The sequence below is a fragment of the Rhipicephalus microplus genome, unplaced genomic scaffold, assembly GCF_043290135.1.
Source record: "Rhipicephalus microplus isolate Deutch F79 unplaced genomic scaffold, USDA_Rmic scaffold_42, whole genome shotgun sequence".
Taxonomy (NCBI): Eukaryota; Metazoa; Arthropoda; class Arachnida; order Ixodida; family Ixodidae; genus Rhipicephalus; species Rhipicephalus microplus.
The window spans coordinates 1,912,958-1,932,227 of record NW_027464615.1 but is presented as its reverse complement, the minus strand read 5'-3'; the positions used below and the strand labels follow the sequence as shown (position 1 = coordinate 1,932,227).

Here is a 19,270-nt window from a genome sequence, read left to right as displayed (position 1 = left end):
GAGAGGTTCTTCTAACAGTCTCTTCCTTTGGTTTGTGTATAACCTGCATGTTAAGAGGAAGTGGTGAAGCGATTCACTCTCCTTGCAGTGGAGGCATAAGGGAGACTGTGCCAGACCAGACCTGTGTAGATAAAAGCTCAGGGGGGGGGGGGACTCGGCATCTTAGTCACGTAATTGATATCTCCACCGTTCTAGAGGAGCACCATCGATTTTTCCAAGGGTACGTAAGATGGGAAAACCCGATGTTGCCAAGCGAGACTTTACAAACTGATCTGACATGACAAATATTTCCAAGCGGGCCACGGAGATAAATGCTAGCGTCGGCAATATAGAAATTATGGGATCAAAAGGTGAGGCCACTTCGAGTGCATCTGCATATTCATTGAGGGTTAAATATTTATGCCCTGGTATCCACACCAAGCGCATGAGTCGTAAATGTCTTGGGGCAAGGTCGTAAAATACTTTTAAAGGGTTTGACATATTAGGCCCAGTTAATGAACTACACACAGACAAGCAGTCTGAAAGAATAATAGCATCTGTTATTGATTGAGGTAATTTTCGTAAGGCTAGGAGAATCGCCAGTAATTCCGCGTGATAAATAGGTGTATAATCAGGTAACCAAATCGAAAAAGACCAATCCAACACTGAAGATGCAATTCCGACTTCTGCCTTCTCTTCGCGAACGGAAGCATCAGACGCTATTACAATATTATTCTTTGCACGTGGTCTTTCAAAATAGCATTTAGATATCTACTGAGAAGAGCTTTGCAATTATTAGGAAACATTTTGTCAAATTCTGTTTTCATTGTTTGAATTTCATTGTTTGTGTTCTTAGTACCCGTACTTCACGAAGGTTAACTTGTAATGTTTCCAAGAGCTTCTGTCCGACGATGACTTGTGGACACTTTAATATAGACCACTGTTGGTTAAAAAAGGACGTCGGCTCATTAATGAAAACGTATTGTGACCTCCTATGTGGGGATGCGTGTATATTTAAAAAGGTATGGACTGCTAGTATTTGGAATCTAGCACGGAGAGAAGGCAGGTGCGCTTCTTTATATAAAATAATAATTGCAACAAGTTTGGGGAGCCCTAGACGTATACGCAACGGTTCGCGTTCTAGTAGTACCAGTGGTGTAATTTTGTAGGCGGGTGCTCCAGAATACAAGACACAGCTAAACTCCAATATTGGGCGAATATACATACAATACATCAATACTAGCACTTCACGACGTAAACCACAAAGTTTATTGCTGAGCCTACGAAGCATCCCGAACGCCTGTGCTCCTTTGGCTGCTATATTTTCTATATGTGCACACCAATTTAGGTTTTCAGTATAAGTCACTTCTAAGTATGTAATCGATTTCACCTGCGGGATGAAGTCGTGTCTGTAAAGTACGGAAATCTGCACTGGAACACCTATAGAAAAAACTACGAATGCACTTTTCCGGACGTTTAATGACAGATTAATGTCGTCTAACCATGTAGCCAGAGCGTTCATATAAAACTGTAGCATCTTATATAATGTATATATATCTGTAGCTGTTGCACAAATTGCGATGTCGTCAGCGTATACATCCACCTGTACATCATGTTGTACTGGAATTGTGAACAATAAATTAATAAATAATAATGTTGAAAGTGCCGAACCTTGGGGGAGACCTCTAGTTTGTTTATACTTTGAAGATGACTTGCCACATTGAGAGCAATAGAATTCTCTATCCTTTAGGAAGGAGTAAACCCATGCCAGAAAATAATACGCTGCTAGTGGTACTGCCAGATATATACAATTCTTCGTCCCCATTTTTCATTGTTGCTAATTTGTTTTACATATTCTGGTTTATCAAATTCTTCTGCACTTTTTCACGTGTTTTCAAATGAACACTATTAGTGTTCTTATCTAATTTCGCTCTTTTTCAGCAAGCGTTGTATAAAAAATTTCCATTATAAGGTACGGTGTGGCCAATCCCTCTTGTGGGCATGAGCGAAGATCTTCGAGGCGACAAGACAAGCAGATCTCTCTTGCATCTTTGTCCTGTGCGGCTCGTCATTCAAACCGTGTACCAATAAAACCCCCAAACGCCTACTTCAGGACGTAATAATATTAAGTCGTTGGCACTACTTGCACTGTAGACCACGGGTTGCTTCGTCAACGAAACACAAGCATTAAAATTCAGGTTGCGCTTGTGTCGCTACTAGTGAGCAATTCATTGCACTCGTATGTTACAGGTTTTATCAGTGTGATCGCAACAAGGATATCAAAATGAATGCATGCGTAGCTTTTCGCAACATCGATAGAGTAAAATTCATCGAACAACAACGTCCTTCGGACGGTACCAGCGAAGTGCAGGAGACATTATCAGGGAGACGTGGACTGTCTGAACTACACGTTTCATTCCTCTAATCACTTCATTTCGCCAGTCGAGCTCGAGCGTGTCAGCAACATGTGGCGCTAGGTAATGTCCACTGTGATCGGGCTACATACAATGCACAAGAAAAGTATGCTTTTATTTTGAGTTCACTGCAGGATGTTACAACAAAATTACAGTCAAAATGACTTACACTGGTAAAAAAATACTATCACACGAGGGGACGTGACCTGCAACTCGCTGTTTGTGAGACCGCTGTTGATCAATCCTCGTCGTTGTCCCTCTCAGATCTTTCTACGTCTAGTGAAAAATCCTCGGCTCTAGTGGCTAAGATTGTGGGATCGAATCGCGGGATGGCAAGTCGCGGGATTGAATCTCGGCTGCGGCGGCTGCACTTCTGATGGAAGCGGAAATGTTGTATGCCCATGTGTTCAGAGTTGGGTGCACATTAAAGAACCCCAGGCGGTGTAAAATTCCGGAGCCCTCCACTACGGCGTCTGCCATAATCATATGGTGATTTTGGGACGTTGAACCCGACATGTTAAAAAAATCCTCGATGTCAAGACAGCTTCTTTGAACACCACTGCTAACAGTAATCTCAGGAGTTCTCTGTGCTGAACGACTTCGATAACCGCAACAACGCGTCACTCACCACGCACAAAAACAACAACACGGCGTCACTCACCACGATTAGACGTTTGTATCAGCGCGAAGAAACATTAGCTCCCACACCCGGCAAGAAGTGAATCACTTGCACTGTGCTGCTATCTATGTATGAACGTAAAAAACAAGTGGCGCAGCACTCGCCAAAGATGGAAAAGAAATCGCAAGCCTGCCATACCTTTCGCGTACAATGAATGTTATGAGATTTATGCACTATGAAAGCACTGACAAATGCTATACGCACGTATAGCACTTAAGCACGTATAGTAAGGCGATAACATCAACTAGCAAACGTGGCTGCAGAAAACCTTGCAAAGCTGATATGCGTACACTGCGGGCTATAACCGAACGCGCGAGTTGTCAAGTATTCTCAAAGAACTTCGCGTCTCGCAAGAATGAATTAGATCTATCGCGTCACAAACTATCCGGTATATTCACTGACGCACGAAACATAGAAAGTGGTTAGCGTTCATTTCTTGCGCTAACACCGAGGCTAGCTCAGCTGATTAAAGGAGCGTCTGCCTACTGATCAAATCTGGAGAGGATGCTCCTGAATTCCGCTAGGCGGCACGACAGTGTATGAACAACGCAAATTTTTTTAGGCTCCTAATTGCATTTCCCAAGTGGCCCAAAGCCGTTGGTTTCCTTTGCAAGACTATACGTTTTGCAAACAACTTAACGTTTAAACCTGAATGAATAAGCTCACATTTATCAGTTTTAATTATCAGTTAAGCACACTTTAAACAATATGTAGCAGGTAAACCCACGGCTCATTGATTAAAACAGCTAGAGCATCCGCAACAAGAAGCCAGAACTGACGATGGATTTTTTCTATGTTCAAGTCGAAATGAACAATTACACCCGCGTTCTCATTGCAATGTGGGCAAAGAACTGTGCATGTTGATTATTACTAATAGAGTTCTAAACTACGTGAATATAGAAACACGCGTCTGCTCGCTGATGTAGATATGTTGTTACTTGTAAAAAAATATTTTCGGGCAATATTATAAGAAGCTTTTCTAAAATATTTACCGTTGAAAGTAGATCAGTTCCTACTATCGTTGAAAAATATTTCAGCGCTCTTATTTGAGAAATAATATTATACTTGAAGGTATGAGTGCCGTGCGCGAGTTCTACATTACCTCTATTCACGTGCTTTTTAAACATTCTGTAGTTTTTTTAGCATTTTTCAACAATTTCTTCAAGCCTCTTATTATGATGAATACGCTGGCGAAATAAGCGAAAAATTTATTTTGTTGTAAAATTTTGTTTTCTTCTAGTTCTCCAACTGATATTTGCTACAGTTAAAGTTCCTATGAGAAGTTTGTGGTTAATATGTTCCTAGTTTTTTAACTTCAAGTATTTGTGTTGCTAAGGTCGCGTAGTTTAAAGACAAATATTAGCTATCACGTACCAACACATTGTGATAAAAAGAGGCCAGTGAATTTTCACGTTTCGCTTCTTCTGTAGAATAAGTATTGGCCACGTTCACTTATTTAGAAATTCCGCTAGCCCAACTGTAAAAAACACTGATTCAGGGCTTATGTGAATAATATATATCACAAAATGATATATATATGTATATATGTATAGGCTGTCATGGTGGTTGAGTGGCCGCAGCGTTGCAAGTAGTCAAGTAGATCTTCCATGAGTGGTCACAACCGCTTACGGAGGATCTACCTGACTTTATATATATATATATATATATATATATATATATATATATATATATATATATATATATATATATATATATATATATAAGAGAAAGAAGTGTTTACCTAAGGGCTAGTTTTTCCGTGTTTTGACAAAATGATAATGAGATCTAACGGACAATATTGCTTAACAATGCATAGGGGAAGTTACTAGAACCAATTTAATGTAAATAAGAAGAAAAAATAGTGGGTGACAAAATACCCTGCCATTACCTGCTCATATTTTTTCACCCACTTTTCTTTCTTCCTATTTACATTACATTGGTTTTAATAACGACTTTCTCCACTTATTATTGGGACTGTTAAGGGCTGCAGAGGAATCGAGACGTGCCGCTCATACAAGCGTCCTTATCGCAGCCCAATGTTATTCTAGCTGAGGCACATGAAAGCACTTACAAAATATTTTTTCATGTAATTGCACAGTTAACACAAGTGATACCGCAATATAACGAAATATCATCATACCTCTTCTACCCCAAGGAGCTACGAAGAAGATGCCACAGTTGTCACTATCGAAAGTAAACAATAGTTCTTCGAACTTGTGGTACCAGTTACCTGCAATAGAAACAAAATGCTAAATATTTTCATGAAAAGCAATTGTCCCGTAAAATATTTTGCAGTGTTTATTCATGTATTAAAGCCCAATGTAAATCATCAATGTAAATAAAGTTGGACAGACGCAGCTGAACTGCCGACGAGAACGGACGCGTTCGACAGCTTCATGAACATCGGCTCAAGCGACCATCGCCTCTCCGGCATTCCCGCACTGTCTGCGCTCTGACCCCATGCAACAACGCTCGGCTGTCTAGCCCCAGTGGCTAAGGACAGACCTTCCTGACGCCTTGGACGAGGCCGTGGGCTCACCCCCAGGCTCTCTTCTCCCGGACAACATCGACGACCTGGACTAACCACGATCAAGAGAGCTCCGGCGTCTGGCCGGTTGCATCTGGCGGTGACAAATCTCCCACGTTCTTCATGTGAATGAGTATGCACGGCTACAACGGAGCTTATGGTGTAGCCATCACAACCAGCCTGCGCTCCTGAACGCAGTGAAAAACACGTAGCTGGCTCACAAGCAGATGCAGATGATTTGACTGCTTCAGCCACACCAGCAAGCATGCGGGAATGCATTCTCCGGCAGCTGATGCCTCACCCGGCACCGAGTGTAAGTACAAGGTCGTCGTAAAACCACGTGCTTGCTTCGACGTATCAAAATTGTCAAAGCACCTCCTTCTGTCCGGCTTCAACGCCTGCCTCAAAACCACCGCGTTTCAAGGTTTCTCCATTCATCATTCCACCAACAGCGTATCCGCATGGGTGCGTTCGCTGGCGGATCTTGACCACCTCACCCAACTGCAAACTCTGCCAGTTACAGCTGATTGTGCCGTGCAAGTGCAAGCGTACTTGAGTTCCGGCTGGGACTAGCGTCGGCATTTGATCTCTAGGGTTGACCCAGGGGAATCGTGGGAGGGCCTTGTCGCTGCTTTGACCTGCTGCAGTCACAAGATCGTAACAGCTCGTTACTTGGGCCATGGAAGCAAGTGCCTGGCCACTCTCCAAGATTTTCGAATGCCACGAAGCCGCATTATGTACTATGAATGAATTCTTCAATTTAATGTGTACAATACCGGTGTGGTACACTGATATCGGTGCTTTCGTACCTGCCACATGCGAGATTCTTGTCCCCAACCCGCAGACACTTCCATGGACTCCGCCTAGACGCGCACCTGCAAATGTGGACTCTGCCAAACGGACGATCATAATACAACATTTAAAGATTATCGAAGTAAACAGAAGGCTCCCAAAGCCCATCGCCAACGCAAGTGCCGCCAGTGTTCAGCGACACGGATAGAAAGGGATGCTGATATTCCGACTAGCGATCAGTTTGAACTGATCGCTAGTCGGAATGAGGACACACCTGCTGATGAGGACACAGCTGCATTGGTATAACCTGACAATGCTTGCTATGAAGCGCCCACGTACAGCGACGCCGTCAAGAGGGGCAAAATAAAACTTATTCTGCAGGCCTTGAGCACGCCTAAATGGAGTGTTACAGTGACAGACGATCTGGCGAAGCTTGACCAACAGATAGCGCAGCTTCAAATGGAAGTCAAGCGCCTTGCTCAACGCAGAACCCATCTCGTTAGACCCGATAGACCAACTGTGATTCACGGTACAGACGTTCCGTACACGTCTTTCGCGCCTGAATCATCCTCCGCAAGCGCTTCCGCCCCAGTCAAGGTGACTCCGGCAAAGCTCCTCCATTTTTTTTCTGTCCTGCGACTGCAAGAGCTGTCAAAGGTGTGGCTCACCAACCTCCCACCGCAATGACCACTCCTTCAAAAGCAACGCGCCCCAACTGTGTCTTGCAGTGGGATTGCCAGGGACTTGCAAATAAATTTAGTAAGCTTCGCTATCTTCTTGCGCTGGGAAAACTCCTCGCTTGGTGCTTGCTTCTAAAGGAAACCAATTCGCTTCCATGCATCTCTGGTTTCACTGCGTATGATTCCCAACCATCCTTGATCGACACTGCACCAATGCGTTGGAAACTCCAGGCAAGGCTGCAGTGTATGTGCTGACTACATATCCTCAAGCGCAAGTTCCTCGGCTGCCACGGTGTAACCAGTAGCAAGAAGTGGTGGCCGTGCTCGTTAGACTTCCATGTACGGACGTAATTGTGGTTACAGTTTACGTGGGTCCGTATAGTGGCAGCGCTCGCCAATTGCGGTCGGGGTGGCTGGCTCACCTGCGCTGAACCTACCCAGGTTGCTCAGTGCTGGTTGGGGGGGGGGGAGACTTCAATGCACCTCATTAGTCGTGGGGCTACCCTTCTTGCAGTGCTAGAGGCAACATCACGCTGGACACATTTTCACACACGCACTTCATTCTGAATGTCCTGGCCACTTCTACACGTTGGTGGGATTATGCTTGTGTTCCACCTTATGCGCCCGATCTCTCGTGGTGGTTGGGCATGTGCGACATTTCGGGGAACTACAACCAGACTGCTGGGGGAGTGATCACCATCCGTTGATAATTGGTTTGGCCGCGTGTAACCAGCACCGCCTCCGACATCAATGTTACACAACTAACTGTGACTTATTCCGCAAGGAACAAAACGCCTCGACTGCTGATACATCGTCTGATCTATTGCATGTGTTAACCACAACTGTAGAACGGCCACGCAGTCAAGCTTCTTAGAGGAAAACAGACCACTTCCAAATTTACATCTTAGGCGTCTGTGGGCAGCACGCCTTCACGCAGAGCTAGCCTTAAACCGAGATCCGGCCGCCACTTTGCTTCGTGATAACCTCAACAGACTCACCGCTGCAGCGCGTCGCTGCGAAAAGCGTCTCACCCGGGCACGGTAGATGGACTGGTGTGCGTAACTCGGTGCATCGTTTTCATCCGCCGCAATGGGGTGAATGTTTCGGAGGATGATAAATTAGGCACTCTTACGCTGGACCCAGCGGCCAGTGCGTGTCTGTCTTCTAGATGCACGCCAAGCCAGTTCGCTCCAGAAATAGTTAAAGCTTTCTTCCCAGCCTACAACCTGGCCCCACCACAATTCGACTGTCGGCGTAACCTACCTCCAGAGGTTGGCGTGACTCCCAGTCCGTCAGACATCGCAGGCATGCAAGCGGCGTACACGATGGCGAAGCTCCAGGCAGCATTCGCCAGGCAAAAGTATGCAAGGCACCAGGACCATACGGGATATATTATGAAATGTTCAAAAATATCGATGCAGTGCAGTGGCTGCTAGACACCCTTAACGCAGTGTGGATTACTGGAGAGCTGCCTGAATCGTGTGAGCATGCTGAAGTTGTGCTGACACTAAAGCCAGAAAAGCACCCAAGCAACCTCTCTAATATTCGGCCGGTCGCTCTAACGTGTACGTTGGGCAAGCTTCTTGAATGCATGTTGGTGTCGATCATCTCCAGGTGGCTGGAAAAGCACGCCTGGTACCGTCTGGCCCAGATTCGTTTTCGACTGCATCTAGGCACGGGAGATAGCCTAGATCATTTGACGTCCATTGTGCTAGTGGGAAGATCAAGCAGCATTCGAACCCATCTCGCCATGGACGTTCATAAGGCCTAAGACAACGTCAGCTTCTCGGCAATCATTCGCATAATGCAATGCCTTCAACTTCCGCCTCGCGTCTGCAACTTTGTAGGGTCTTTTGTGGCGCACCGTACCTTCTGCGTCCCAGTAGGTAATGAACGAACCGGACACTTTGTAATGAAGCGTGGTGTACCGCAGGGTTTGGTGCTGGCCCCAATACTCTTCAATCTTGCCCTCTTGCCCCTCGCGTGGCAACTAGCAAGCATTCCAGATGCCTTCTTCCTCCTGTATGTGGATGATTTGTCTGTAGGGACATTACATCCGGACTTGCAACGTCAGCAGGAGGTCTTCCTGCGTGTTCTCGACAATGCGTCAGACTGGTGCACGCACATAGGACTGACACTATCTGTCACGAAGACTGGATTCTTGTCTACCACCAGCAGACGGCGTCTCCATCGCCTCTTGCAGACGCCAATTTGTTTGAGCCTCAATGACCAAACTCTCACTCCTGTATTCAAAACTTGCGGGCTTGGGGTTGAAACGGATGCATCTGACTCTTCGAATTCGTGGGTTTGCTCTGCTCATCGGAAGAGTGCTAATGCCTTCCATCTCATTCGTCGCATCTCTCAAAAGATCGGAGGTGCCTGTTCTTTAATGGCCCATGTATTGGTGTGATCAGTCCTACAACCTCTGCTTGTTTATCAAGTTCAGTTTCGACAACTGACTGACAGATTGGGACTTGCTCGAAACCGCCAACCGAGATTCCATGAGGGCGATTACGTGCCTTCCTCGTATAACACCTATCGTAACCCTCCAGGCGGAAGCCCAGCTCAACACCATCGAAATCGTACACCAGCGTCGAGTCGTTCGCTACCTAAAAAGTCAAGCTGTTCTAGCGCCAGCGACTCTAGCTCACTATTATAATTTAACGCTGCAACAACCAGACGCACCCTTGGCAGAAAATCCACCATAGCTCAGGGCACAAGCCTGCGATAACCTGCCTGCGACAATCCAACCAACATGTGGCGTAGTAGGGTGTCATCACTACCATCGAAAAATTACTCGCGGTAGACGTAGACGCAGCTATTGATATCTGCGTCCTGCGCACCAGTCTCGTATGCACCGCGCTACCTGAAACTCAACATACATCTTACGTAACAGAGCCACCGTTCCCATCAGTATTAGCGGAGCTCACTGCAATACGGGATAGGTTAACAGTAATGATATCCTAAAATAGATTCCTTCTCACTCGATAAATTGCTTGTATATACGCACTCCATGCAGGCAGTTCGAAAGCTGCGAAAACTGACCAGCTCCCACGATATAGCCTCTCATATATACTGACTGATTCACTCATGCACCTGTCCCATCCGCATATTGTGGGCCCACCAGTCTGTACCGGCTCAACTGGAAGCAGATGCCCCTTGCCATCCAGCGGCTATTCAACACCCGCTGCCTCTAATTCGTTTGTCCCCGAAGGACAGCTTGCTTGTGCAGGAAGAAAACCTCCAGTGCGGCACGCGTGCACTCGTTCGTCCGCGTGGATCAGACCTTCTTGTTGGCTTTACTCGCTGAGAGGAGGTTGCGCTGAGGAGGATTCGCGTCGGCGCCACCTCGACTGCTGAAATTCGGTGCACAGTCTCTCCCAACGGCATACCTATCCTGCGTTGCCCCAGCCACACAGGCATGCAATGCTCAATCACCTGTTGGAAATCTGTCTAGGCCTTCACCAGGCTCGCACTCACCACCTACGCAGCCTTCCTCACCACCCCGGCCGACCACCTGACTGGAGGCGCTGGACGCGTGGTCCACTGCATCTACCACTCCCGGCCTTCACACAGGACACAGAACTTTTTCTTTTTACTTAATTGATACCGTAGGTCATACTGGCGCCAAAAAATAGAGTTGAGTAATATTGCACCAGTTTTTCACGGAACATACATAATTTCATCATTTATCGTTGTACTGCGTAGGATACTTTGTATGCCTGCTTTATTGTTGGTGGCTCCAGTTAGCACTGAAACTAATGGCTGAATATACGTGAGGAGATTTGAAACCTCAGGATACATTCACACATCATAGCGATGAACTCAGTTATGCATGCTAATATAGGAATGCCCCAAAAGGACAAGCGCAACAGTTGTCAAAACAAAAACAAATACCTCAGAGGGAAAACACACCTACATGACGGCGCACATCTAGAAAAGCAAGGACATTACAATGGAAAATGTCACATATGAACTGCACACCAGTTGATGAAGTAAGAGACTGTATGCCATTTAGAATAATATTGCATTGACTAGCAAACGCTGAGAACCTTTGCATAGTGATTCAATAATACGAAGAGTGATCATTTCGCAATATTTGTTAACCACAGCCCCGTTTATGCCCTGTTACAATTGTTTGCCTCAAAATGAGTGGCGCAAAAGTAAGCAGTGTGAAACGAACCTTTAGTCTTACCCGCGGTGTAAGAATAAGTTACACCGTAGTCTCACCACACAATGCATCACATGGTAACTGAAGGAAGAGGATAGCCCACACTGCCATTGCGATCATGTCTTCAACATGATCGCAATGGCAGTGTGGGCTATCATTAAGGTGAATTACCATAGGAAATAGGAAGAATTACATGGAGGTTTCCGGGTGAAAAAACTACGTTGTTATAACATGACGCGTTGTAAAGAGCTCCGCAGATTTCAACTATGTGGTTTACTTTAACCAGCTCTTACATTGCTATGTACAGGAACTGCTAGCATTGTGCCATCACTATATGTGAACACCATAATCGGGAAACTACCCTATATTTTCACGTAAGCAGCCCATCATTGAAACCACTGCGCTTGAATGGGTTGAATTCTGGACGTTACTAGACGACTTTGTATTTTCGCAAGAAGCAAATGGCGCAGTCAGATTACAGCAAATACACACCATGGGCTGTGTAAAGTTATGTTTGAAAGCCAGGTGCTTGATAAAATGCGGTTGTGAATTAGTGATAGTTTTTTCAGTAATATATCATACCAATCTTATGTTTGAGATCACATAAATCTGTTATCGACGGGTTTTCGAGACAGGAAGAAAAGTCGGTGAAAAGATGGATTTGGAAGACATATACACTATCGTTAGGAAGAGAAATGAAAGCGATAAAACTAAATATTTATTGCGAATTCACTAAGAAATATAAAAAACTCGTGTACAAAAGCACATTATAAAACCATTCTATGCAAGCTCCCCGCCATTTCAGAGACCATATGAAAAGAGAGAGAGAGAGAGATAAAGATACAAGGAAAGGCAGGGAGGTTAACCAGACACACATCCGGTTTGCTACCCTGCACAGGAGAAGGGATAAAGGGGAGAAAAGAGGTTGCACAAAGATGAGAAGGTACACACAATCACGAGCACACTCGGTGAGCACACACTGTTCACAGGCGGTCGCTCAGGTTTGTTGTCTTAAGGTAAAGAAGCAGTGCTTTAGTTGCTTTCTGCGCAACTGAGGCAGATGCCCAAGGTCCTAGTATCTTCTGCACACAAAATGGTCCAAGGTCAAGTCGATTCAAAACCATCCGTAGCTGGCATCGCTGTGTGTCGTAGCAAGCGCAGCTGCAGAGGACGTGTTCGATGGTTTCTTCATCTCCGCAGTAGTCGCATGTAGGAGTGTCTGCCATACCAATGCGAAAGGAGTACACCTTTGTGAATGCAACACCCAACCAAAGGCGGCATAACAGTGTCGCATCGGAGCGGGAAAGTTGTGATGGTAGCTTTAGCTTTAGCGAAGGATCCAGTTCATAAAATTGACACCTTTGGAAGCTGGTAGACGACCAGAACGTGCGTGTGAGATCTCGAGCCAGGAGGTAAAGTTGTCTTGCTGCATCATTCCTTGATAGAGGAATCGGGACTACGCGGGTTTCTTCATGGGCTGAGCGGGCTGCATCATCAGCTAGTTCATTTCCAGTAATACCGATATGTCCAGGCAGCCATTGATATATAATATCATGCCCTCGTGCTAGAGCTTCATGATGGCAATGTCTTATTTCTTGTACCAGTTGATCATGGCTCCTCCTACGCATGGCAGACTGCAAACTCTGAAGCGCTGCCTTCGAATCACAGAATATGACCCATTTTCCTGGACGTTCTTGAACGAGATATTGTAAAGCAGCCCTTATAGCAGCAAGCTCTGATGCCGTAGAAAAAAGCTCTGATGCCGTAGAAAAGCGATCAAGAAAAAGCATGCTGATTTACAGCATTGAAACACAAAACTGCAACAATATTTAAAATATAAAAAAGATATAACAAATGGGAGATTTCTGAATTTTGCTCAGTATTATCTGAGGCACAGGCAGTAACAAATATTCCTTAAAGTATTATCGTTGGTTTATATACCGTGTATTGGTTGTACGTATTAAAAAGCATTGGTGTTAGCTGTTGAAATTAGTGTAAAAATAATGCATTTTTTTCTGTTGTGCACTGCTTCAGATATTGTGCCAAAATGTTCTGTTCGCACCTTTTACAGCGAAGGCTGTTATGAGTTCAGAACAAGGGTCGCGTGCGCAGACGTTGTCCGCCGCCACCACAGCTGCCACCGGTGTCCCGTAACCACTATCGTATAAAACAAAAAGTAAATAAATAAAAAACACTAAGGGCACAATTTGACTCCGTTGAAAACTGACCAGGCAGGTTTGATGTTGAGAAAGGAGTTGCGTTAGTATTAGTAAGAACGCGTTTTAAAACAGCAAAGGAACAACCAGGTGTCACACATAGTGACTTGCGTAACGACAGGGCTTTCGATTGCCCCAACCCTTCACAAAACCTTTAGACATAATGCTGCATCGTCGTGAGCCACAATATGAAAATTGTACACAATTCCTTGCAAGTGTGTAGCGGTTACCAAAGTTCTCACAGGAATTGTGAAGAATGGCATAGGGACTTATCGTTGTTCATGAGAGTGGGTGCCAAGAGTCGTCGGAGTCAAGCGCTTCTAGCTGAGGCTTTGTGGTGAGTGATACGAGCGGGCATTCATTTTGTGCGCAGATTTTTTTTCACCGCTTTTTAGAACTAGAGAAAATTCGCTCCTTACCCTTTCATCCACTACTTTACGTTTCTGGGCTAACTGTTGGCCTAATTACTAGTACTTACAGCTGACTGCCGTCTGAGGGCCACTGACTACTTTTATACTTTTTTACAGGAGTTTATTTTTATTGACTGCCCCAAAACGTTCACAAAATAAGGTGTAGTCTTAAAAGCAGCACCTGTCTAATATTTAGCAGTTAGAAACTTTTCGCGCTTAATTTTCATGCACTCCAAGCGCCCGCGACGTATACGCTAAAACAATACGAAAAAATCACATGAAAGTAGCTGATTAGTCAAAAAACAGGCGCGCACAACTAGTCAGTTGACAAGAAACATCAAAGTAGAGGTGCGACCACTACCAAAACTCCGACATTGCGGACACACTGAAGCCAACACTGTCAAATTTGAGTGAGACAGGAACAAGTTAGAAGAGATCAAACGCTTCAAAAGAAGGGTCAATCAAAGCCCCAATCCTGCCTAAGCTCGCAAGGTCAGGAGTTCGAAACTGCACAGTGTGCTTCTTTTCAGCAAAAATAGATTTTCAAGCAGCGAAAAACAAGTTGAGACGGGCTACGAGTCCGGCGAAATTAGGAGTTGATTGGTGGCCAACTGGTATTCTACATTGCAAATAAATGCAGCAGAACCCTCTACTTAGAGATAGAGCACCAGCATAGCATGCCAGCAAAAAAAAGTTGGTTGAAATGAAGATGTCGCATCATTGTAAATTGTATATATGCATAAAATGCGTAAAGAAGAAACCATTCAAAAAAGAAAATAATTAGCTGTGGGGTGCGGCCTCATTGGCGACCAGCTGCAGGTAATGCACTCGCCACAGCAGGATCGGCCACTCTGGTGCAGTACCTGGCCACAATCTCCCATGAATACAGCAATAAACCCGGGACCCTCAGTCCCCAGTGGCTTCGAAGCAACTGTCCAAGACGGTGGTCAGACCTGTGGTGTCATGGAGGGTGCTAAGTATCCCTAGGTGCGGACAGGCTGCTATTGGAATCGGAACTTAGCAACCTTCAAAGCTAGAACGCCATCTAGTGAAGCTAGTCAAACTGTGCTAACTGAGGATTTAGAGGGTGTTAAATGAGATATGATAGGGCTCAGTGAAGTTAGGAGGACCCGTGAGGCTTATACAGTGCAGAATAATTGACACATCCTATGCAACCGTGGTTTAGGTAACAGAAAAAAAAGCTAGGGGTGGGTTTTCTCATGTACAAGAATATCGCTGGTAACATAGAGGAACACTTTAGCATCAGTGAGAGTGTGGCAAGTCTCATAGTCAAGGTAAACAAAAGGCACAAGATGAAGGTGGTTGATACCTACACGCCTACATTAAGCCATGATGGTCATTTAGTTGAACGCTTCTATTAAGACGTAGAGTCATACATCAATGAAATAAAGTTGCAGTTTTCTATTCTGATGAATGACATTATTGCCAAAGTAGGCATGAAACAGGCCAGACGCCATGCAGTGTCGGAATGTAGCATCGGCTTTAGAAACGCCACAGCAAAGTTAATAGTAGAGTTCACAGACGGTAATAATTTACGGATGAATACCCTCTTTAGAAAACGGGCTAACCGTAGGTCGACGTGGCGAATTCTTTGTGGCAAAACTATCACTGAAATAGACTTCATTCTGTGTGCACACCCAGGCATTGTACAGGATGTAGAAGTAGTTGGCAAGATCCGATGCAGTGACCACAAATTGGTAAGAGCTCGTATTAACCTAAATTGGAAAAAAGCTGAGACAAAAACTGATACGCCAGAGGCTAGCGATGAGATCAAAAGTACAAGAATCCAGAGTTTCCTGCCAGAAAAAATTCGAGGTACTAAACGAGCAAACCGACGTTAGCCTTGACACCGTGAACGATATTCTTACTAGCATCATTAAGGAGTGCGCAATGGTAGCCGGAGGTACAGTCACTAGACAGGATATTGTCAAACTATCTCAGGAGACGAAAAATCTTATAAAAAACGACAAAGCATGAAAGCCTCCAATTCAACCAACAAAATAGAGCTAGTGGAGCTTTCGAAGTTATTCAATGGGTGTCAAGCAGCCCACGTCAAAAGGTACAACACGGAGAGACTCGAGCAAAGTGTAGAAAACTCCAGAAGCATAAAAGTTGCGAAAGCAGACTTGGCGTAGGGAAAAATAGGACGCATGCACTGAGGAACAAAGAAGGCAATGTCATAACAGACCGAGATAGGATAGTCGAGATGGCGGAGGAGTTCTACAGAGAACTGTACAGTAGTCAAAAGAACCAGAACGATATTGTTAGAAACAATAACGGACCAATATTATTCGACATTCTACCAGTAACTACAGGGAAAGTGATGATTGCCCCAGAAGGAATGCAAAAAGGCAAAGTCACTGGTGAGGATAAGGTAATAATTGTTTCCTGACAGATGGCGGAGAAATTGTGTTAGTAAAAATAGCAAACATTAGCCACTTTTATACAAGGTGTCGCTTAACGGGACGGGTACCAGAATCTTGAAAGAACGGCAACATCATCTTAATTTATAAGCAAGAATGAGTCAAATACTTGAAAAATTACAGGCCGATCAACTTGCTATCCTTTCTTTACAAAGTATTCACAAAAATAATAGCTGATATAATTAGGATGATATCAGAGTTCAACAAGTCAAAGGACGAAGCAAAGTGTCGTAGCGGCTTCTGCACAATATACATTATTCGTACTGTCAATCAGGTAATTGAAAAATTCGCTGAATACAACCAACACCTATACATAGCTTTCACAGATTACGAGAACACGTTTGACTCAGTCAAGACATCAGCAGTAATGCGGGCACTATGGAATAAGGGTATCGAAGAGTCCTACATAAACATATATAAACATACTGGTATGAAATAAGAGACGATCCACAGCCACCATAGTTATCCATAAATGAAGCGACACAATCCCAATGAAGACGAAGTTAAGGCGAGGAGACAGGATCTCTCCCATGCTATTCGCCGCCTGTTTACAAGAAGTATTCAGAACCATATATGCTGTGATGAGTTAAGGATACCAGTTAATAGATGGTACCTTATTAAGCTGCGATTTGCTGATGACATTGCCTTGATTAGTAACTCACGGTACGAATTGCAGCTCATGATTACTGAACAGGACACAAAAAGCAGCAAATTAGGTCTGAAATTCAGTGTGCACAAAACTAAGGTGCAACACTCTCGACAGAAAAGAGCACTTTGTGAAAGGTGTAGAGGCAATGGAAGTTGCAAAGGAATATGTCTGCTTGATTGATTGATATGTGGGGTTTAACGTCCCAAAACCACTATATGATTATGAGAGACGCCGTAGTGGAGGGCTCCGGAAATTTAGACCACCTGGGGTTCTTTAACGTGCACCCAAATCTGAGCACACGGGCCTACAACATTTCCGCCTCCATCGGAAATGCAGCCGCCGCAGCCGGGATTTGAACCCGCGCCCTGCGGGTCAGCAGCCGAGTACCTTAGCCACTAGACCACCGCGGCGGGGCAGAATATGTCTGCTTAAGACAGGTAAAAACCGTGGAGCCAAATCTTGAGAGGGAACTAAATAGAGTGAACTAAATAGGAGAATAAAGATGGGGTGGATCACATTCGGCAAGCATTCTAAAATTATGAAGAGGAAGGCATGTAACAGCTGCATCTTGCCAGTACTTACCTACGGAGCAGAAACCTGGAGGCTTACAAAGAGGGTTGAGCTTAAATTGAGGACGACACGGCGAGCGATGAGAAGGAAAATGATAGGTGTAACGTTAAAAGACAATAGGAGAGCAGAGTGGGTCACGGAACAAACCGGGACTCAAGATATCATAGTTGAAATCAAGGAAATAAAATGGACATGCACCGAACACATAGCACGTAAGCAGGATAACCGCTAGTCATTAGGGATAGCTGACTACATTCCCAGAGAAAGCAAACGCACAAAGGGGAGACATTAAGTTAGATAGGCGGATGAGATTAAAAACGTTTGCAGGTATAACATGGCAACGGCAACCACAAGGCCGGGTTGGCGGATTATAGGACCATTGGCGGATTATAGGAGTTGCCTTTGCCCTGGAGTGGTCGTAGTCAGGCTGATTATGGTAATAATGAGGATGGCATAGTTATTGCCTCCTTACTCTACTCGCGGAATTGAATCCCGGCTGCGGCGGCTGCATTTCCGATAGAGGCAAAATTCTGAGGCCCATGTGCTCAGATTTGGGTGCACGTTATAAAACCCCAGGTGTTCGAAATTTCCGGGTCTTTCCACTACGGCGCCTGTCACATTCATATTGCTACGTTCCATTCTTGAAGCTTTGTTATCGCCCCAATACACTACACAATTCTCAGCGCGAATCGCGCCTGCAGTTTTCGAAAAGCTTCGGGACTGTAGTAGATCAGTTCGATAAGATTCACGCCCACTCCGCGAACTGTACAGATTATTCCGGAACACTCGTCACCACCAGCGATAACGCTAGAACATTCGATGACAACAGTATAAATGCCGACGCACTTCACCGCTTGTCAGCAGTTGATCGACGGCCGACGTTTCGTTCACTGCTGTCTGTGCAAGACCGCTACTGTAATCGGACTTTCCGTTTACCGGGCACAGGTTCGGCCAAATAAACAGTTAAATCCTAACATTAGGTCTCCTGTCTTCGGCCACGTCACGACCCCGTGACATCTGGTGGAAGTGCTGCTTCGTTCATGTACCGGACGCCCCCGTCAAGCCGTGAACGCAGTCCACGTCACGGAGAAGATACCGACGCAAACCAGGAGCAGCCAACAAGCCGCCGACAGCCAGGTCTACCACCGTAGTATTGGCTTATACGAGACAAGGCGCGGAAGACTAAGGCCATGACCGCGACTGCAGCGACAATAACAACCGCAGCGTCCCAGCCCACGATCGTCATGCATCAACCCAGTGAACCACCAATTTTCCATGGATCATTGTTCGAAGACCCGGAGATCTGGCTAAAGCATACGACCGTGTGGCCCTTTCTGTCGCTAGCTTTCCATCTTCCCAATTTGGTATTACGGGAAGTGAATGAATGACGAAGGTGTGTGACTGGTGCAAACATGATAATCATGAGATGCGTGTCACGTAAAAACATGACTCATGCTACGCTCATTATGCGCTCACGGCCTTTTCGCTAGCTTCACATGTACCAAATTTGGTATTACCTGATGGGAACGGGCAACATAGATGAATGACATGTCCAAAAATGATGATCATGACATGCGTGTCATGTAACAACATGACTAGGTCCCGCGCTCATGATGCGCTCGCGGCCGTTTCGCTACCTTCACCTATGCCAAAGTTCAATATTACGTCACGTGAATGGATGACGAAGGTATGTAACTAATGCAAACATGATAATCATGAGATGCGTGAATGTAAGAACA

General features: G+C 45.1%; 1 protein-coding gene across 2 annotated transcripts in view; it reads right to left on the bottom strand.

The window, feature by feature from the left end:
- Positions 1–19,270, bottom strand: part of LOC142787048 (uncharacterized) — a 107,229-nt gene that overhangs the window by 30,513 nt on the left and 57,446 nt on the right. For both annotated transcript variants that reach the window (XM_075884676.1, XM_075884677.1), the window contains exon 4: positions 5,213–5,302. In XM_075884676.1, the coding sequence (XP_075740791.1) occupies positions 5,213–5,302 (90 nt within the window). The remainder of the gene's footprint in view (positions 1–5,212; positions 5,303–19,270) is intronic.